This window comes from Gymnoscopelus braueri (assembly GCF_963280865.1).
Source record: "Gymnoscopelus braueri genome assembly, chromosome: 19".
Classification (NCBI taxonomy): Eukaryota; Metazoa; Chordata; class Actinopteri; order Myctophiformes; family Myctophidae; genus Gymnoscopelus; species Gymnoscopelus braueri.
The window spans coordinates 11798289-11820977 of NC_137621.1; the positions used below are offsets into that span (position 1 = coordinate 11798289).

General features: G+C 42.4%; 1 protein-coding gene across 2 annotated transcripts in view; it reads right to left on the bottom strand.

Moving 5' to 3' along the window:
- The window catches only part of kiz (kizuna centrosomal protein), a 59547-nt gene that overhangs the window by 18026 nt on the left and 18832 nt on the right, over window positions 1-22689 (bottom strand). For both annotated transcript variants that reach the window (XM_080413887.1, XM_080413888.1), the window contains 7 exons: window positions 19864-19986; window positions 17979-18143; window positions 14297-14447; window positions 7418-7646; window positions 5172-5234; window positions 1782-1874; window positions 725-782 (listed from right to left, as the gene is read on the bottom strand). In XM_080413887.1, coding sequence (XP_080270013.1) covers window positions 725-782; window positions 1782-1874; window positions 5172-5234; window positions 7418-7646; window positions 14297-14447; window positions 17979-18143; window positions 19864-19986 — 882 coding nt within the window. The remainder of the gene's footprint in view (window positions 1-724; window positions 783-1781; window positions 1875-5171; window positions 5235-7417; window positions 7647-14296; window positions 14448-17978; window positions 18144-19863; window positions 19987-22689) is intronic.

Consider the following 22689-nt stretch of genomic DNA (forward strand, 5'->3'; position numbering starts at 1 on the left):
TAGACGCAGACTTTGCGGGCCCTTGTGTCAGCGTGGTGCCCCGCGGTAATCACATGAAATCAGAGAAGATTATTCCCCATAACGTTTACCCAGCCATTACTGGAGCACCAAATGGGCTTCGCGGTGAAGAGGTGCTTTAAGGACCCGCCGCGCAATTGCACATTTTGATGAAGTCGTGTTGATATTCAAATGCGAAAGCGAGGCGATGTTATATAGCTTCCGCCGGGCTATTTATCGTTAAGATGTCCCCAGCCCCCCCCCCCCCAGCCCACTCAGAGCTCTGATTTTGAGGCGAACCTAAATGTGTGGTTCAAGGAAAATGGAAAGGATGCCTCGTATACTTGTCGAACACTTGAAGTCTCCTTCTTTTGCAAAACAGTCGTCTTTGATTCCGTTCTTGACTTGATCTGTTTGCGCTCTCAGGAACGTAAAAGATCACACAACTCTAATTTGTTTACCTGGTAGCCATTTTGCTTTCGATTCCTTAAAAAATGGGGGGAAAAACTGGCAAACGCTGCAAATAGTGAGAGGGACATGGGGTAGGGGGGGGCACTGGGGGCCCTTTGTCTTTGTGAGCGAGTTAATGGGTGGCGGCCCCTTGATCTTATGGAAATGAATGTGGAATTATGAGAGCCGGCCATGCAAATGTGCATCAACCACTTTGGTGTCTGGTGGCCCATTTCCTGTGGCTAGCTGGATGATGAATAATAACTAGTGTTCTTACCGGGGGTAAGGGTCTTGATGTGAGGAGTGCAGGTCCTCTTCATCGCCATCATTTATTCCTTAAAAGAGCAAACATGGAACAGATCAAACCATTTGATTTGGGCCTCTAATTGGGAGCTAATCTGAGACGCATATTAATACGGTGTGTGACTTAAGGTTAGATTTATACTGCGTGGTAACGACTCACTCACTTGCCAAAAAAAAAGAACAGATCTACAAGCTAACAACGTGTCGCGACGAGACGTGTTGTTAGCTTAGTACTTAGTATTACGCTAAGTAGTACTAAGTACTAAGCTAACAGCGCCTCGTGTTTAAAGTAGTACGGCCGTGTTGTGCTATGCTAATTACTAAGTATTAAGCTAACACGCTTAGTACTTAGTGAAGTATGACGCGGTCGTTCGATGGAGTATGAACCATGTTTTAACCCATTAAGACCGCAAACGCATCTGTGTTATTTTTTAAGATTTGTTTGGCTATTCAAAAATAGCAGATATACAAGCTCATAGCGCGGCGCTTGTAGATCTGCTATTTTTGAACAATCGTGAACATTTGTGCAAATCTTTGAATATGTATTTTTATGTATAAGCGAACATTGTTTTACTCTGTTACAACTTCTGGGGGTCCCTGGAACAAAATATTTTGAGATGGGGGTCCGCGGCCAAGTACATATATCATTTTGGGTGGTCCTTGACATGAAAAGGTTTGGTATTATAGCAACATACGTTCAAAGATTTGAGATAAAAAATATTCGCTTTAAAAAACATATATATTCAAAGATTTGCACACATTTTCACGATGCCGCACTATGAGCTTGTAGATCTGCTATTTTTGAATAGCCAAAGAAATCTAAAAATGACACGGAATGCGTTCCCGGTCTTAATGGGTTAAAGCCACATGGCAGAGAGAGAGGCCTGCTCTTTGCCTCTCGTTCAGATAATGTGTGAACATAGGAAATGTGCTGTTTGCGCGGTATCTTTATGGCGTGGTGAGAACATATGGTCAGTGTTGACCGACGGCCGGGCTCCGGTTGACCCGGGGCTTTCTCTTTCTCTTCTTACCTGACGGAGCGCTCTCTCTCTCTTCCTGCTCCCCAGAGCTCTGCGGTCTCTCCTGCGTGGCAGACTGTTTAAGCAGCTGATACGCCTTTGTCTCTGTTCAAAGACACACACGCGCACGGGCACACACACACACACACACATACACACACACACACACACACACACACACACACACACACACACACACACACACACACACACACACACACACACACACACACACACACACACACACACAGAGGCAAATGTCCGTGTCAAATATTTGATCAAGACCTAGGTTTCCAACTTTGGGAGGTTTCTGTGTTTGATGAGACAACACGCTTCAGTGGCTGAGCAGGAGTGTGTGTGTGTGTGTGTGTGTGTGTGTGTGTGTGTGTGAAGACAATGTGCCCAGTCGGCCTAAGCTGCTGGTTCCAGTCGAGCGTACGCGCGGTCGTTTTCCGCAGGGCGGTAATCACCCTCTCAACCCCCTTCCAGGAAGACAGCGGCTGGTCTTTCGGTTTTAAAAACACTCGTAATGGGTTTGCCGCACACTGGAGTAGGTATCATATTTTGAGAAGTGCGCACAGATGTACATAATAAATGGCCAGTCGTCTGGGCATGACGATGCCGTTGCATACGGCGAACCGACAGACAGAGAGACAGCGTATGGCTGTTATGAATATCTGCATGTCTCTACATTAACATTTCCTTTCTGGAGATTAAAAAAACAACAAGTTGTACCCTTTTCTAAAAATAAATTAAATGAATAAATGATGTGACAATTACATGCAACCATCCGTATGCCCCTTTTGTAGTTTTATAAGGCCATTTTGCTTTTATATGAAGAAATTAACCAACTCATATCACGCTGGGTCTACGGCAGTGGTTTTTATGTCAAGGACTCCCAGATTGATTGAGTATTTGGCCGCGGACCCCCCCCCCTGTGAAAATGGACGATCTATAAGCACAACAAGGCGTGGCATCCAGACACGCTGTGAGCATGTAGATGTAATAAAAAACATTTAAATAATCCTTTAAGCGTTTAAAAACTGTGACTCTTTTGGCTGGGGGACCCCCTGGAAAACCCCTCATGGACCCCTTAGGCGGTCCCGGACCCCACTTTTGAGAACCACCGGTCTTTACAGGCTAACACGTGCACTTCCACGTGCACACAGATAGACAGACAGACATCTCTCACTGGGGGGAACTTTTTAGTTGTGTTTTTCTGGGCGAGCCACAGTGGAACTATTCACTGGTTTTCCATCTCTTTTGATTAGCTCATTCAGACCAGGAACGCACCTCTGTGTAACCACTTTAACCATTATTTTATACTTTGGCTATTATTTTAAAAAAATCCTGAAAATTTGTGCAAATCTTAGAATATTATATCATTTTTTGATTTTAACTCAAATCTTTGCTTCTGGGGGGTCCCTGGAACAACATTTTGGGGGTTCTTGACATGAAAAAAGTTTGAGAACCACTGATATTCTGATAGCAATATAATAAAAATAATAAAAAATAAACTGGATTTATAAGACATTTGTATAATCCCCCAGAAGCAAAGATTTGAGTTAAAAACGTTTGCTTTAAAAAACATATATATTCAAAGATTTGCACTCGGTGCCGCGCTATGAGCTTGTATATCTGCTATTTTTGAATAGCCAAAATGAATTAAAAAAATGACACGGATGCGTTCCCGGTCTTAATGGGTTAGTAATACAGTGACTGGGAAGCCGGACTCGGCCCCGAACGACTCGCCGCATGAAACAAGCCCCCAGTAGGACATCTGACAGAAAAGTGCATTACAGGCATTTTTGTTTTACATTTCAGAGGGCTCGGTGGAAAGGGACGGACGCTTTCAGCATGTCTTCACATCTCCTCCTTTTTCAAGTTCCAGCCTTTCGCCCAGAGCATTGTTTAGCCCATTAAGACCTCAGGCCGATTATACAAAAAAAAAAAGTTTTTTGAATCCTAACAGTTTTCTGACAAACTTATGTTGCTATGACAGTGTGGTTCTCACACTTTTCCATGTCAAGGACCTCCCAAAATGTATTTGGCTGCCATCTCAAAATATTTTGTTCCAGGGAAGCAAATATTTGAGTTAAAGATGTCGTTTAAAAATATATATGTATTCGACAGATTTGCAAACATTTTCATGATAAAAAAAAAAAGCAGATGTACAAGCTGCTCTGAGCTTGTATATCTGCTATTTTTTTTATTTAATTAAAATGTTTATCCCACGATTTTGTAACCCAGGTCCAATTGTCTAAGTAATCCTGGACGCTACACTCCCTATGCCAGCCCTAGGGAGAGCCTAGAGCCGAGCTCATGCCTCCTTCAATGCATGAGAGCTAGCAAGCCTTATATCTGCTATTTTTGAATAGCCAAAGTATGCTATAATATGCCCAAAGTGTGCCATATACCTAAAAATTACACGGACGCCTTCCCCGGTCTCAATGGGTTAGATAGATAATGAGAACCCGCGTGACAGATCTCTCGCCTCTCGCGCCGCGGCGTCCGGACAATTAGAGAAGCCGCATTATACCCGCGGCCCAGTGAATTATCTGTTTCTGCCAGGAGCGGCGCCTCGGACCGGGCACTGTGTTTTTTTCTTTTTTCTCTCTCTCTCTCTCTCTCTCTTTCTTTTTTTTGTGGAGAGATAATTAGAGAGAACTAGCGCAACTCTTCAGGTGGGACTTTGACCCTAGATTCACCTTGATCATCCTTGCCTCAGCCGTCGGGCGTTTAACCCATTAAGACCGGGAACGCATCTGTTTAGATTTCTTTGGCTATTAAAAAAAATAGCAGATCTACAAGCTCATAGTGCCGCGCTATGAGCTTGTAGATCTGCTATTTTTTGAAAAATATTTGAAAATTTGTGCAAATCTTTAAAATATAATATATTTTAAAGCAAAGATTTTAACTCAAATCTTTGCTTCTGGGGGGATTCTACAAATGTCTTCTAAATCCTAGCAGTTTAAAAAAAAATATATATATATATGTTGCTATAATATCAGTGGTCCTAAAACCTTTTTTCATGTCAAGGACCCCCAAAATGATATGTATTTGGCCGCGGACCCCCATCTCAAAATATGTCGTTCCAGGGACCCCCCCCAGAAGCAAAGATTTGAGTTACAAATGCTCGCTTAAAGATTAGCACACAATTTCACGATTAAAAAAAAAAATAGCAGATCCACAAGCTCATGTGCCGCGCTATGAGCTTGTATATCTGCTATTTTTTTGAATAGCCCAAAGAAATCTTAAAATGACACGTAACGGACGCGTTCCCGGTCTTAACGGGTTAACAAAAAGAAACCCATTTATTCACCGCGGTCGGAAAAAGAAAAACAAACCGGGCGCTAACACAAGGACGCTATGAATGCCGGGGCACCGGCGCTGCCTTTTTACCTCTAATAGGAATACTTTCCACAGGGCTTTGGTTCCGGCTGTCCTCTTCAGTACTTTGTAGTTCTGTAAGAAACAGAAAGCTCACAGTGAGAATCAGAAGGAAGGGATGAAGGGAGGCTGAGGATGGAAATAGGGACTGGGGGGGGGGGGGGGGGGGGGTAGGGGGGTGTGTTGGTGGCGGGGGTTCTGAATAGAGGAGCCCTGTGAACACTGGGAGCTGTGGGGGGATTCATAAGAAAAGAGCTGTGGTGAAAATGATTTCTTTCATAAAAAAAAGGGGTTCGTTTTTTGTTTTTTTTTAATGTCTGAGCAGCGATTGGCTCTCAAAGGGACATGATTTCAGCCCCCATTGTTCTGCATCTCTCTCTCTCCCTCTCTCCCTGACCCGTAAACACAGAAGAACAGACTTTTTTGGGGGGGATGTTAGGACAGTTTGCGGATGATGTTGTGTAAAAGTGTCAGAATGTATTGATGACGCAACGGTACGATGAATCGATAGATTACAATGCGTTGTCACTGGCATCGAATGAGGCTGTCTCAAAGCCTCGCTATGTAACTTTTTGTTTATGAATACCTTTTTATTTTTTCCAATCTGTATGGTATAGAGTACTTTAATACAATACAACTTATACAATTGGGGGTGGTTGTATTTGGTCTCCCTGCTCTTCTATTGAGACATTTAGATCGCGTCAAAGGTCATGTCTCACCTAGACACACAGGATGTGACACGAATTTTGACCCGATGGTCAAGACTCAAAACATTTTCAAGAAACAAATTCAGCAGTTGCGTGGGAAACCGGGTTCAAATCTGGTGTGGAAGTCAAGTGCAAAGTCACATAGATAGTGCTGCTTTAGAGCTACAGTATAATCGCTAAGTTTTATGTCTCTCCGGATGGACTGGAGAGAAGTAAGTGCAATGATGCCCACAGTAAAGATGGCGCAGCGCATCTAGCGCTTCAAATAACTTTATTGACATTGTCATCCAGTAGGTGTCCTATACAGGGTTTCCATTTCTCAGTGGAGGAGCAGGGAGATCAGTGCCTGACCACATGGCTCCAAACACTGTAGCTGCTGGTTAGAATGTTTTATTCATTAAAATAGGTCCGGGACTGTAGCTTTAGTAGCTTATCTACACCTCTGACATTCTGTCTTAATAACATATATCTGCTGCTTCCTTCTTGTCCAAAACAAGCTGATTGACAAAACCTTGTTTTGTTTCTGTTTGATTCACTGTTTCTTGCCAGGTTAAGCCTGATTTATCCTTAGTTGCCATGCCAGTGTCTCGCACCAAAAAACACATGCTTGTGTAGATCTGCTATAACGTATAAATCAGGCTTTTAAATCCAAAGCCAAGAAGCCGATCAGATGTGAATGTGGTGTGTGAGATTACAGTACATTTACTCAAGTACTGTACTTAAGAACAATTTTGAGATACTTTTACTTTAGTGGAGTATTTCCAATTTTCAGTACTTTTACTTCTACTCCACTACATCTCAGAGGCAAATATTGTACTTTTACTCCAATTGTTTGAAAACTTTAGTTTCTAGTTAATTAGCAGATATAAATTATTATATTATGAAACATACACTAAAGGTAGGGTAAGTGATATATTTTTTGTTAAAAAGGTGAAAGTACTATATTCTGATAGTAATCATTGCTACAGAGCGTTTGTTCGGTCACAGAGGTCTCTCCAGCTCTTTAGTTAACAGAATATACTGTAGTACATTTTCAGGTAGGTGACAACATTTAAGCCAATCAGGAGAGAGCATTGAAAATGCATTTTCTGTTTAATAAAGAGCCGGAGAGACATGGGAGACTCCTTTTACTGAACAAACACTCTACAGCAATGAGTACTATCAGAATATAGAGCCATTTAACACTTATTTTATCCAAAGTAAATCACTTACCCTACCTTTAATCACTTTAGCCCTATTTTATACCAGGCTATTTGAAAATAGCCGGTCTACAAGCTCTACATAGCGATCTACAAGCTCACAACGCATCGCTCACAACGCGATGCGAGCTTGTATATCTGCTATTTTCAAACATTTTAGTACTTTTACTTTTGGTACTTTAAGTACATTTTGATACCAATACCTTTGTACTTTTACTCAAGTACATTTTGAATCCGGACTTTTACTTGTAACAGAGTACTTCTACATTGCAGTATTGATACTTTTACTTAAGTAAAACATTTGAGTACTTTTTTCCTCCACTGGTTATTGTTATTGATGCTGTTCAGTGACCTTGTATGGTGGTTGGGTGGTGCGCCGACGACGGCGTAGCGGATCGGCGCTCCTCTCTGTCGCCCGGGTGGAGAGAGGGAAGACCGCGCGACGAAGAGGACGACGAGACACTCTCCTCCTCCTCCTCCTCCTCGTGGTTCTCCTCATCCTGCTCCTCCTCGTCCGCTGAGGGGCCCTCCTCATCCTCATCGGACCGAGACAGGAGGAGCGTCCTCAGCAGCTCTTTGGCCTACAAGGAGCGGCACAAATTAAAAATCCACATTCTAATTGCCATCCATATTGTGAAGGAAGCGTCAAATTGAACTCCCACCGATTAGAGAAGTCATTTATTTTTTCGGTTGTGTGTAGGGGGGGGGGGGGGGGGGGGTGTCAACTCCGCTCTCACGGAGGTGACACCGAGGGAGAAAATAACTTCAAACTTCAACTCTCTCTGTCGTCTTAACTACAAAAAGAGATAATTTCTCTCGCACACTTTCGCTCCGCGACTCTCTTTCAATCATATGTGTGTGTCCCCCCCACCCATCTCTCTCTCTGTCTCTCTCTCTCAGTCTCCTCTCATCCATGAGATTAGAGGAGCGCCTAAAGAATGCAATCACCCTGGCGTTAATGTGCAACACGTTCCAGAAGATATCTCCTCTCTTGGCTGAGAGGATCGAGACAAACTGCTCTCTACTCTCCTACTCCAGCTTTTTTATTTGATCTCCGGGGAGACGAGGAGGAGACACAATTAAGAGGTGCTGTTCCGTGAGATGAGGAGCAGGGAGATGCCACACGCCGATTGCCTCCCTCTCTCCCTCCATCTCTCCTTTCCCTTTCCTCCATATCATGGCCAGCATCGCCATCTCTCTCCCTCTCCCTCTCTCTCTCCCTCTCTCTCTCTCTCTCTCTCGTCATCAAACACCAGCCTCTCTGCCTCTGATGGCCATTTGTAACTTTTAATGAGCGCTAATATGAAGGTGATCAGTGGGATTATTTGTTTCTCTTTTTTTTCCTTCTGTTTTGACAATAGACAAACTTCAAGTACGACGGCTGTTATTATCGGCGGGTCACTTTGCCCGATTGACAAGCCTATACCAGCTTTAACCCATTCAATCCGGGAAAGAAGTGTAGATTTTTTTGCCAAATCTTTGAATATATATATAACATTTTTTAACTCAAATCTTTGCTTCTTAGGGGTCCCTGGAACAAAATATTTTTAGATGGGGGGGTCGGCGGACAAATACATAACATTTTGGATGGTCCTTGACATGAAAAAAGTTTGAGAACCACTGATATAGAAACATACGTTTTTCAGAAACCTGTCAGGATTTAGAAGACATTAAAATCCCCCAGAAGCAAAGATTTGAGTTACAAATGTTCGCTTAAAGAAAAAAAAGTTTTATATATATATTCAAACTAAAGATTTTCACAAATTTCAACTATTTTTCAAAAGAAATTGCAGATCTACAAATAGCCAAAGAAATCTAAAAATGACACTGATGCGTTTCCGGTCTTAATGGGTTAATTCTCTGAGTAGATAGAGGAGGAGAGACATAGAGAAGAGAGAGAGAGAGACAAACTAATGAAGGCAGGCACATGGCCAACCTGATCTGGCCACTTGGTACATTCGATGGCATCGCTCAATCAAGACTCAATTCCCCGTCTCTTGATATGTCTCTTTATTTTCATTTTCCCTCTTCTTTTTTTTTCTTCTTTTTTTTTACATCAAGTTAAATGCACCGTGGGTTGAGAGGACCCTCACCGGACTCCCGCTGCATCTTTTATAGATATCAATGAATGCAACTGTTTGGCACTTGAATATTCAAAGGGCCTCTTTGAGTGCGGTGCCATGCAAGCTGCATACATACTCCATTTGTCAGAGTGGCCACCGGCCATGTGGAAGGAAGACCTGAATGGAACCGCTCTGTTTACTCTCGTGTGGCGAGAGAGAGAGAGAGAGTGTGAGAGAGAGAGAGAGAGAGAGAGAGTAAGAGCTCGTTGTGAGAGAGAGAGAGAGTGAGAGAGTGTGTGAGAGAGAGACAGACCGAGAGAGAGAGAGAAATAATCAAGAGTAGGGCTGCAACTATTGATTATTTTCTTACCGATTATTCAATCGATTACAGTTTTTCAGTTTTATTTATTACCACATAAAGCAGTGGTTCTCAACCTTTTCAGGCCGTGACCCCCCAAAATAATCATTTGAACTGGGGACCCCCCACCCTGACAAGCACTTGAAGTGTAGGAGTTGAGGCATTGCATTTAGTTTGACTCTGTTCCTCAGATAAATATTGTGAAAATAGCAGATCTACAAGCCCACAACGCCTCGCAACGCGAGGCGTTGTGAGCTTGCAGATCGGCTATTTTCATTCTTGCCTCTTATATTATTTGACAATTTGGTCAACGTTTGACCAGTTTTTATAGTATAGTTTGTTGATTCCTTTTATATAGCAATGGGCTTTTTTTCTTTCCTCTCTTTTTGAGGTATTAAAAAGTCCTTAAATTGTCACCTCACTGTCATCTAGGGACCCCCATGGGGGACATAAAGAGTTAAAAACAGAAGAAAGAAATGCATATAACCATATTGTGCAGGAGAAGTTTAGAAGCCTAGATAGAGGCTTATAGAGAACTTCCCCTATTTTGCAGATTCAGACATGTAGGAACTTCCCCGTGTTTCTTTACACGTATTTGTGTTGTTTTATATATCAACACATCGATTTACCACTTAAGTGTTATTTTATACTTCGTCGCACAACGATGTGGTGCAAAAATGAGGGAAAATAGCAGATCTACAAGCTTATAACTGACCAAGTAGAGTGGCTAGTTTCACTAGTTAGTGTGGTTGCCTTTAAGGGCGACACAGTATAGCACTTGGGCGACTTTATTTCTTTACAGATAAACTAAAGTTTGCCGCGCTACTCCTCCCACAGTTTTGACGACGCATGCAAGGAGTCATAATCATGTCAAATCGACCGGCTTCATCTGGAATCGTGTGCTAAGCGATATGTTGTATGTATATAAATTAATTAGTGAATTATTTTTTTTCCCCATTGACTTGAATGGGAAAATGGGAAAACTACCTTCAAGTATTTTTCAATTCAGAAATCGTAAGGGCAACAGTTACCACACTTGGTGGTAGGGATGTTAACAATTAATCTATAATCGATTAATTGCTGTTTTTGAAAACTAGTTAATGAAAGTTACAGGTACTAGCCCATACCCGGTCGACCCAAGACACCAAGACAGACAGACAGAGGTTACTCCAATTATATAGTAGGATGTATGTATGTGTGTGATATCTTAAAGGGCCATTTCACCCCTGGACGTCTTTTAATGAAGTTTAGGAGTCAAGAAACAAGATCCTGGGTTTTTTTTGTGAATAATCTGTGTTTTTAGATATCTAGTAATCTTCGCAAACGTTGTGACGTTATTTACGTCATGAGAGATATGTCTCATTCCTTTCCGCACTACATGTCTCGGCGCGTCTCAGTCAGACCAGCTCCACAGACAGACCCAATGGTGTGTCCGTAACACTTTGTTCAACCTTCTTTCCCCACTCGGCCACTCCCATTAGCTGTGGCCAGCGGGCAACCCCCCTTGCAGAGTGAGGCATTACTTTACCTGAGTTATCTTCTGATAGTTGTACTTGAATGTTGACATGAAATAATAATCCTGTGTAGTGTTTGAAAAAAAAAATACAGCGTGGAGTGGCAGCGCTGGTAAACAAACACCGTCACGAAAGGCTAGGATCATAATACAAAGGATGTGACAGTGATGTCAATACTATGCGACACGGAAGTGAAACTGCATAAAGATACTAAGGATTTGCAGGGATATGACATCACTAACGAATCCTTGGACATATATGTAACTAGTTGAACGTGTGCGAGGACAGCCAGTGTTGCCAGATATTGTGAGAGAAATAAGCAGCCAGGTCTATGAAAACAAGCCCAAAAGAAAAATAACTATGCCAAGAGCACTTTACCTAGACATGGGATATTATATATTTGAAAATTGCTGATCTACAAGCTCACAACGCTTCGCAACCCATTGTGAGCTTGTAGATCTGCTATTTACAAACAAATCTTGAGGGGGAAAAAGTCCAAAATGTGGATTTTTTTTTTTTTTTTTGCAAAATATTTTTATTTGCTTTTCAAAATGTGGAATATTTTTTACACATATTTGTTAGGGGCTCCCTGCCACAAATTATAATTTCAGATGGGGGTCTGTGGAAAAATACATGAACATGTTTGAGAACCACTGGTTTAAACAGCAATCAAAACATTTGGAAACAAGCCCAAATATCAACTACATTTTAGAAAGAAGCCGCTTACAATAAGCAGACATGGCAACACTGGCATGCTGTTTGGATGTTATTGTTGGAGATCACACCCACATGCGACCTCCCCTGCCACAAGGAGGTGCAGTGCACCAAAGCATTATGGTCATTGTAGTAATGCAGCAGTCCAGTCAAACCCTAGTCAAACACACAGATTTCATAATTTTTCTGGCCATAGGTTGCAAATTTTAAATTGCGCTACTGTTATCTACTACAAATACTATTACCATTGAGTGATTGCAGTTTCTTCCAGGGGTGAAATGCTCCTTTAATGTGAGTTTACCATAATCACAGTAATCCTTAACCATATTCCATCACATTCAAGGGCTTTTGGAGAGAAATGAGACAGACTCCATAGAGCACTGCAGAGGGGAGGCGTGTGTGTGTCTGTGACCAGCTGATGCTCGTTGAGGCTCGTTAATGTGATATACATCAAGGCAATTATGTTTCTGCACTCATTTCCGGTTTCGGACAAGAATTTTCCTTTTGGTCCTAAAAAACGCCGCCTATCAATTAATCGATCTATAAGGTTATGAACTATCAATGAATTAATCGATGATTTGCATCCCTACTTGGTAGAGAAAGTTGACGGTCGCTTGTCCTACGTTGGGAAAAAAGTATTACACCAGTCGGCCTCATGAACCGTAGGTCGAAGAGTAAAACTCCCTGGATCATGATGCAACTCCCCATATAGGCCACGCCCGTTTGTGTGTGACTCGATTTTCCACCGTTTGAATTTTCTTAAAATAAAATTTTGTTGCCCCTCCTACAGATTTTGTCCAAATCTCACAAAAATTTGTACTCATGACCTCTGTACCAATGTGATAAAAAAATATATACGGTTTAGGCCGAATTTTGATAGTCCCTACCGTTCATCTGTAATTGGCTTCCAAAGTTAGTGGGAGGAGCCTATTTTGCACTGTAGAATCCCAGTGTTAATGGGAAACTTTGCAGATTTTGAACATGAAAGCCTATATTTCTGATGTGAAATCATGTAGGGTAGCCAATCACAGCACGTCCTGCGAAGTGACGTTCTTACATTTTTTACATTATTATTAATTTCATCATGCGTCTCGCTAGCCAATCACAGCGCGTCTGCGAAGTTTGAAGTTAATTTCATCATGTGTCTCGCTAGCCAATCACAGCACGTCCTGCAGAGCTTAGCCTATGGCCGTGTTTTCCACAGCATGGTGTCACAGCGAAAGACACATTTTCGTGACGGAAAGAAAAACTTTCACCACGGATGGGTCCTAAACCCACTTATAACGTAGTGTGGGAAGAAAATACCTTCTTCTGTGTCCGTGTATTTCTCCCACAAAATGTGAACGTGGACATACACCCATTACGTTCCCTGTCCCATTTCTAACACTGTTCGGATTTAAAATAACACTAAGGATTATACTGTGTGGAAATGATGAAGGTAATGGTAGCATCTCTTTTGCTTTTGTAATGTTTTACACAGTATCGCTCTCTCTCTCTCTCTCTCTCTCTCTCTGATTGTCTCTCTCTCTGCCGGTCTCTCTCTTGCGCTTGTATCAGGACCGTCACAAACCCCGATGTCTCCGGGTCGCCACGACTACCACAAACACATTTAAATAAACTAAAGTAAATCCTTTAATTGGCCATCCTCCTCCTCAGCCAGGAAGTCAATGAGTGGGAAATAATCATTTCAAAGACTTTTCTGTCTCCATTGTGAAGGATGTCTTAAGTCGCTGCTTCGTTCACGCGTCATGTGGTCGCCGTGGCAACAGCTTTACTTGAGCTAATATCAAATTAACACATTGACTGCCAATCACGTAGATCTACGCGAACCGCTTTAAAGCCGCCACGTGCCAATCACGTAGATCTACGTGAAGTGAAAAAAAATAAAAAATTCACCCAAAGACCAAGGAGATATGATTAGTTGAAGATCTAGACTCCTATCCACTTCCTTGTTAACTTAAAACTTAAAAATGCTGTATTTCGGCTCCTGAGTACTTTTTCTTTTCCAATGAAAAACTCTGGCACTGGCTAAAAAAATATGAAATAATTCTGGCAGTCAATGTTAAAGGGCTTTTTTTTGTTTTTACAGCATGGCACCTAGGGGGCAAGCTGTCTGGTACACTGTTTCCCAAACAGTGGGTCGGGACCCATATGTGGGTCGCGGACCAATTTTTTTTGGGTCGCAAGTAAATATCCCTTTATTTTTGGTTTCCTACATTTTGTTATTGTTATTTCAAAACATTTCAGTTATGTTAAAAAGTTAAAAACAAACTCAAATGTTTATTTATATTTTTTTATCCATACATAAAAAAAGAGGGGGCCGCACTATGAGCTTGTATATCTGCTATTTTTGAATAGCCAAAAAATAGCAGATATACAAGCCGCGTGGCTTGTATATGAGGGTGCCTATGAGCTTGTATATCTGCTATTTTTGAATAGCCAAAGAAATCTAAAATGACACAGATGCGTTCCCAGTCTTATATACTCGGTTAAATCGATTAATTCGATTAACTGTTGCGCCCCCCCCCCCCCCTCCCCCTCCCCCCCTAAACCTGTGAGTGTGTGTGTGTTACCGACGCTACCTGGTGGCCGTAGGTGGCATGGCGCTCCAGCAGCAGCGGCGCGAACAGCTGTACGAGGCGCTCGGCGCTGAGGACGCGCCGCTCCTTGAGCACAAGGGCGTGCTTGAACCAGCGATCCCACAGAGCAGCACCGTCCGGGGGGAGAGCCGCACTGTGGTGGAGAGAGAGACATGTCGGACCACCATGAGAGAGGGAGAGACATAGACACACAGAGAGGGGGGGGGGGGAGAGAGAGAGAGAGAGAGAGAGAGCGAGAGAGAGAGAGAGAGAGAGAGAGAGATCAAAAAACAAAATATGTAATTGCATTTGAAAAGATAGAGAGCTTGTTTGACTGTCAGGGAGAATATGAAAATGCATTTAAAATTCGTGCACATAAATAATATCATTTATGGTACAATGTGTAGTCGTCCCTGTCCTCCTTTCAGAACGCTATGTTAACCCATTAAGACCTGAAGCGATTCTTTAAAAAAAATCTAAATCCTAACAGTTTTTGGGAAAAAAAACAACAAAAAAAAAACAAGATTTTTCAAAAATAGCAGATCTACAAGTTCATAGTGCGGCACTCGGTGCCGCGCTATGAGCTTGTATATCTGCTATTTTTGAATAGCCAAAGAAATCTAAAGTGACACAGATGCGTTCCAGGTATCAATGGGTTAAAAGGATACCTGCCTTATAAGCCAAATATGCCGTAATACATTATAATTGTCCTCTATTATACTAAATTAAAAACACTTAGAAACGGTGCGTCTTTTGCTCAAGCGGGACAACGCCCGTCGCAAGTTGATGATGTCATTTGTCTATGTGTGGTCCAGCCCTATGGAATGTACAGAATGCATGTGCAAATAAAACATTTAAAATATTGATTTAACTCAAGGAAGTATTACGTTTTTATTTGCACATGCATTCCATGAATTCCATAGGTCTGGACCACAAATGGAGTCGGACAAATGACATCATCAACATGCGACGGGCATTGTCCCTCTTGAGTAGAAGATGCACTGTTTCTAAAATAACAAAAATATTTAAGGTGTTTTTCCATTAAAATGTTTTTGTCATAGAGGTCAATTATAATGTATTAAGGCATATTTGGCTTATTAGCCAGAGATCCTTTTAAAATCCCATCGTAACATAACGCACATACTTACAGTAGATGACACTTAATTGAGTTCAAGCACAAATAGAACACACACACACACACTGACACACACACACACACGGCGTACTCCAGGCTGAAAGCTGGGTGCGAGGTCAACCAGCCAACGGGCATCTCCAGAGGAACAGAAGGGTTTTTTTTAACCCATTAAGACCTGAAGACGATTCTAAAAATGTCTTCTAAATCCTAACAGTTTTCTGAAAAACCTTATGTTTTCAGTGGTGCTCAATCTTTTTCATGTCAAGGACCCCCAAAATTATGTTTTTGGCTGCCGATCCCCATCAAAATACGTTGTTCCAGGGACCCCCCCAGAAGCAAATATTTGAGTTACAAATGTTCACTTAAAAAAATTAATATATTAAAAGATTTGCACACATTTTCAAGATTTTTCAAAAAATAGCAGATCTACAAGCTCATAGCACGGCACTCGGTGCCGCGCTATGAGCTCGTATATCTGCTGTTTTTTAAATAGCCAGTATAAAAGTATAAAACAAATGGGTTTAAAGTGGTTACACAGATGCGTTCCCGGTCTTAATGGGTTAAAATGACACCGCTAGATGTGTTTCTTTGGATTGAGTATAGCGTTATAGCCGCTCCAGAAAAAGGTCTCTGCCCCCCAAATCAATAAAGTGGTGAAGCGGAGCACGGATTTGGTTCCACGGGGGTGACTGCTACTCATTATCACCAGGACTGCGCGGCACAGATAGGGGCCATTTTAATTTGCTCGTGACATTCACCCGTGCAGCGTTTGCAGCCAAAGGTGACAGCCAGCCGATGACCTTTCCCATTTGTGGACAGGGGGGACGGGGGGGGGGGATACCGTATCAAAGGAGAAGTGTGCAGGAAGTCGGTGCTTATTTCAAACACCCCCCCCCTCCTCCCCTGTAAAATATTACCAAAGAAAAAAATAGGGGAGGGTGCAGCAGTATAGAGACCGGAATTTACTTAGAATGTGGCTTTAAATCGTGTCACTTTCCTTATGAAGAGAAACAAAACGTTTTTTTGTTTTGTTTTTTCCCTACATTTTTATCCCACGATTTTGTAACCCTATTTTTTTTCACCCAGTGCCAATGCCTAACCTTGTAATCCTGGGCGCTACTCTCCCTCTGCCAGCCTGGGGAGAGAGCCCTGAACTGAGCTCATGCTTTCTTCAACGCATGAGGAGTGAGCAGGCCACTTCTTATCACCTGACAGGGGGGGGTGGGGGGGGTTTCCCCGGTTGGACGTACGGTAGCGCGTGGAAGGAACACGTTATTCCAACCAGTTCCTTTTCCCCTCCATCAGGCGCTCCGGCTGACCAGGGGGAGGCGGTATAGAGACCAGGAGTACTGCATGTTTTTTTTGTGAGGGTACTTACCCTTAGGGGACACAGGGAGAACATGCAAACTCCACACAGAAAGGCCCTTTCACCAACCCCCACCTAGGGTATGGGCACTGATGACGTGGAGGAGAGAACACGCCCACAGCGTCCCCGGCGGGAATCGAACCCCAGGACCTTCTAGCTGTGAGGCGACTGTGCCACCGTGCCCCCACAAAACGTCTTTTGAACGCTGTCACTTTCAGAAGCACTGATATGTCTGAATGACTCCATTATTATGACACAGACTTATCCTTCATTTAGCATAGAAAAAAAAAGGTCTACTCACACACGCACGCGCACACACACACACACACACACACACACACACACACACACACACCTGATATAAAAAGTTAATAATAGGTAATACAATAATAAAGATCACCACAGTAGTAACACAAGATCAACTCAAGCATCTCAGAAAGTACTTTTCTATAAATAAAACGTATCACAATGTGAAGGGAAAATGTTTCACACTACACAATGGAGAAGAAAAAATAAGCTGTCAAATATAACCCATTAAGACCGGGAACGCATCTGTGTCATTTTAAGATTTTTTAAGATTTTAAGAAATAGCAGATATACAAGCTCATAGCGCGGCACCGAGTGCCGCGCTATGAGCTTGTAGATCTGCTATTTTGTTTGAAATCAAGATTATTTTTGGGGCAATTTTGCAGATTCTACAAATGCCGTCTAAATCCTAACAGTTTTTTGAAAAAAAAACCGTTTGTTGCTATAATATCAGTGGTTCTCAAACGTTTTCATGTCAAGGACCCCCAAAATGATTTGTAAATGTTTTGCTCCAGGGACCCCCAGAAGCAAAGATTTAGAGTTACAAATGTTGGCTTTAAAAAAATATATATATTCAAAGATTTGGAAAAATCTTCAAGATTTTTCAAAAATAGCAGATCTACAAGCTGCCGCGCTATGAGCTTGTAGATCTGATATTTTTGAATGGCCAAAGAAATCTGAAAATGACACAGATGCGTTCCCGGATTGAATGGGATAACCGTATGTAGCCCAGAGGTGCTTTTTTTCTATGTGATCTGTCGATCGTAGGGTGTTTGTGTGATGCTGACAAAAGAATCAGATCAGAGACAAAAAGAAACGGTGATATCGAACAGGCTGCTCTCCAGCTCCTGGAGGTGGTGGCGGTGGCGGCTTGTTACCTGATGTCCTCGCGCCGGACGTCGGGCCGCCGAGCGCTAACGAGGTCCTGTGTCAGCAGACCGCCAGTCGCCATGCTCTGCGACAACCTCGGGAGCTCGCCGAGGACAACCGCGCCGCACGACTCAAGGTCCTCCTTGTCCAGGGCCGCTCCACTGTTACAAAGGCTGCGGTGCGCGAGCGCACACACGCACACAGGCACACACACACACGCACACACAGATACAGAAGATGCTGGTAAGCAAAAAGGAAGCACCCCAGGGCTCTATCAGCAGTTCATGGGGTTTATTATGGAGGCCAAGCGAGCCAGCTGCTACCAGCAGTGGTGGAAAGTAACTAATAACATTTACTCAAGTACTGTACTTAAGTAAAATTTGTAGGTACTTTTACTTTACTTGAGTATTTCCAATTTTCAATACTTTTACTGCACTACATCTCAGAGGCAAATCCTATTGTACTTTTACTCCACTACAATGATTTGAAAATGTTTGTTACTATAGTTACTTTAGCCCTATTTACATTTCAGCCATTTGAAAATAGTGGCCCCTGGGGGGGCTTAGTATATACTAGGGTTAAGTTTCATACATCTGTCGACGCCCATTTATCCATACGTATCCCAACGTGGTCAAACATGACATTTGTAAACGATGCCTTCGGCTGGACAGAGAGACGTGAGATTTAACACGATGTTTTACACTGGCCCTGTTTCTGCATGTGTGTGTATTTGTGCATGTGTACATGTATAGTATGTGTATTCCCACTGCCTGTGTGTGAGAACTGGTAGCCAGTGGTGGCTTTTAACCAAAAGTATAAAGTACTCATTTTGCAGAATGTCCCATTTCACAAGTTTTCAAATGTGTAAAATGTCTAAAAATCTTTTGAAAATAGAAGATCTACAAGACCCCCCCCAGTATAAGGACGCTATAAAAGGGTTCATGTGGTTAGGTTTTCTTTTGCCAGATGTTTTATCTGTAAATACACCTCGCTCGAATTGCCGTGAATTAGCCAGGCCTTTGAAGTATTAAAGGCACATGAGATTGGAATCCGGTCCTAATCAAACACGACCACTCCATCCTCTGCCTGCCTCCACTCCGCCAATTGCCGAGACCAACAATTCAGCAGCAAAGGATGGTTACTATAACAATCCACTGTGCTTGAAAACCCCTTAGGAGCCTGTGTGTGTGTGGGTGTGTGTGTGTGGGTGCGCGCGTGCGTGGGTGTGTGTGTGTTTGTTGTCTCTGCCAAGTGATGACACTTCATCTAAAGTGAGAGCCCTTGGCAGCAGGATAATACATTTTCTTACAAATCTGCAGAAGCGGCTTGATGATCATGAAAACAAAATAAACAACACAAATGTGTGAAATAAAACTACAGTTGGAGAAAAAGGTTTAATCCATTAAGACCGGGAACACATCTGTGTTATTTTTTGATGTATTTGGCTATTAAAAAAATAGCAGATCATAGCGTGCCGCGCTATGAGCTTTCGTGAAAATTTTTGCAAATCTACAAATGTCATCTAAATCCTAAGAGTTTTTTGGAAAAAAAACTATGTTGCTATAATATCAGTGGTTCTCAAACTTTTTTTCATGTCAAGGACCCCCGAAATTATATGTATTAGGCCGCATACCCCTCCATCTCAAAATATGTTGTTCCAGGGACCCCCCAGAAGCAAAGATTTGAGTAAAATATGTTTGCTTGAAAAAATATGTATATTCAAAGATTTGCACACATTTTCACGATTTTTCAAAAAAATACCAGATCTACAAGCCCATAGCGCTATGAGCTTGTAGATCTGCTATTTTTGTATAGCCAAAGTATAAAATATGGATAAAGTGGTTACACAGATGCTTTCCCCGCGCTTAAAGGGTTAAAGTAGATAGTCTGTACCTGATAATGTCGTTCCGTTTGCTGGCATCAACGTGGGGATTCTGGTAGATATGCATCTGCCCTCCATGCTGCAGACGTCCTTCAATGTTCTCCAGAAGACTAACTAGTCCTTGGTGGGAGAGCCTGAAAGAACATTATTACCCATTAAAACCGCTGAAAGGGAACCACAAAAAATAGAGAGGTCATTGATCGATATGTGGTTATTTATTGAAAAAAAAAAAATGGGAAAAAGGAAAAAAGAGAAGAAAAAAAACTGGGTGCCATTCGTTTGAAATTTCTGCGGTTAGGTTTTTTTTTTCTCTCTCCAGATTTCCTTGAGGTCCTCAAGGTCTAGCCGGAGGAATTTGATTTGATTAGAGTGCCGTTCGTTGGACCTTCAACTTGTTCAGAAGAGAACTATTGATGTTGAAGACATGACAGGTTGTAGAGGAAAAGCTCCATACAAACACCAAGTACGGGTTGTTGAAGTAGTTCAACATAAAATGCTGAGAATTTGATGTCTACACGGTGGAAAATATCATCGATAGTGTGAAATATTGGATTGACTGATGTATATGGGCAGATATTAGCATTTCTTTGGTACCATAATATCGCTACTGTAAATATCGCTATCGGCTGCTAAGGACGCGAATATTAACTTTTTTCCTCGATTAGTTTATTTGAAAATAGATTATTATGCGCACTGTTGATAAAGAGCTTAATTATGCAGTGTAATTAAAGACAATAAGTTTCACATGCATTTTGAATTCATATGTTTTGGTATTTCAAGCACTACTATTTGATTTGCTTGAAATGTAAAATAGGGAAAACATTAAACGCCTAGAATAAATGGCACGTGCACAGACGTGCACGGAATCGGATTCCTTTTAGGGTACAGGATATCGGGGAATCTTTGAGGAGAGAAGAAATCGGCTGATATCGGCTTTCCTGTTCTCCAGTCCACATCGGGACAATTTCGTTCTTCACATTCAATCAAAAGGGCATAATGTTATAATGGATTAATATGCAAATACATAAGAAGCCATACAGACAGAAATAAATCTCTAAAGACAAAATAAAGCACATATTCAAATAAGTAAGGACCCCGGCAACAGAAAAAAGGGGGACTTTGGATTGAGATTTCTTTTGGCGAGAGATTTACACTTTAATCTGGCCGTGTGCGCGGCAGCAAAATGAGAAATGGATGCCCTAATGCATGTGGATATTGGGGGAATTCATGTCTTTCTTGAGCATTAAGCTGTGGGTGGCCCTCATTGAATTCTCCCCCAGAAAGACCCCCGAGCCGAGAGAGAGACCCTGAGCCTCCCCCGCTACATGAAAGGGGGCAAAAAAAAAAAAAAAAAAAGAAGAATTTATGACAATCTGTAATGGGCCCCGGGGTCAAAGAGGTCAGCAAACAATTGCTCCTTCTCTTTTGCAGGTTGTTTCCTGGTAACATCCTGATTAAACCGTTAAAACCGGGAACGCATACTGTGTAACCACTTAAACCATTATTTTATACTTTGGCTATTCAAAACTAGCAGATCTACAAGCTCATAGCGCGGTACAGAGTGCCGCGCTATGAGCTTGTAGATCTGCTATTTTTGAAAAATCTTGAACATTTGTGCAAATTATTTGAATTTATTTATTTTTCAAAGGAAACATTTTTGACTCAAATCTTTGCTTCTGGGGGGTCCCTGGAACAAAATATTTTCAGATGGGGGTCGGCGGCCAAATGCCATGTGATTTTGGAGGTCCTTGACGTGGAAAAGTTGGAGCACCACATAGGCCTACCGTTAGGATTTTTTAGATATGCATTTGGCCACGGACCCCCATCTCAAAATATGTTGTTCCAGGGACCCCCCCAGAAGCAAAGATTTGAGTTACAAATGTTCGCTTTAAAAAAATTAATATTCAAAGATTTGCACAAATTTTCAAATAGCAGGCGCTATGAGCTTGTAGATCTGCTATTTTTTAATAGCCAAAGAAATCTTAAAATGACACAGATGCGTTCCCGGATTGAAGGGGTTAAGGCGGCAGCTTGAATGATATCCATGGCATTCTGTAGTGTGCAATCCATCTGCGCTAAGTCCTCTCCACCGCCAGCTGAAGCAGCATGGCCAATAGCTCTGTCTTTTTTTCCTCTCTCTCTCTCTCTGTCTCTCTCTCTTCTCCCTCCCCTTGCCATCAGCGTGGGCCTTGAAATACTCATCTTTCTCTCTCCACTTTATTTGTCAATGCTCTTCAAAAGGGAGACCTTTAGAGAGGGAGAAAGTGAATTTGTTGTTAGCTTGCTCTCTCTCTCTCTCTCTCTCTATATATATATATATATACAGTACATTGTTGCCAGGTTTCATGGCGAGGTCTGCAACCTCACTTTAGGCGCCGCAGCGTTGGTCCGCATCTCGACATCATCACGAGTGCATTGTTAGCCGGGAGAAAGAGGTCGTTCCTCTCTGCAGTGATATTACTCCACACTGTGTGTGTGTGTGTGTGTGTGTGTGTGTGTGTGTGTGTGTGTGTGTGTGTGTGTGTGTGTGTGTGTGTGTGTGTGTGTGTGTGTGTGTGTGTGTGTGTGTGTGTGTGTGTGTGTGTGTGCTGTGCCGTCTCCAGGGTGACGATGTGTTGTCACGTGAAACAGCCTCGGCGTTGGGTGATTGGTGTCGGGGGGGGGGGGGGGATTTCACCACGCTGCCGCCGACACGGACGCGGCAGTACTGCATCAGCACACAAAAGGAGTGGTGGAGTGCGAACGGCCCTATATTTACTGACTTGGGGGGGGGGTATGCAGGGGGGCGCCGACCTATATGCAGTGCGGCCAGATCAGCTGTGTTCTGTTTTTTTTCA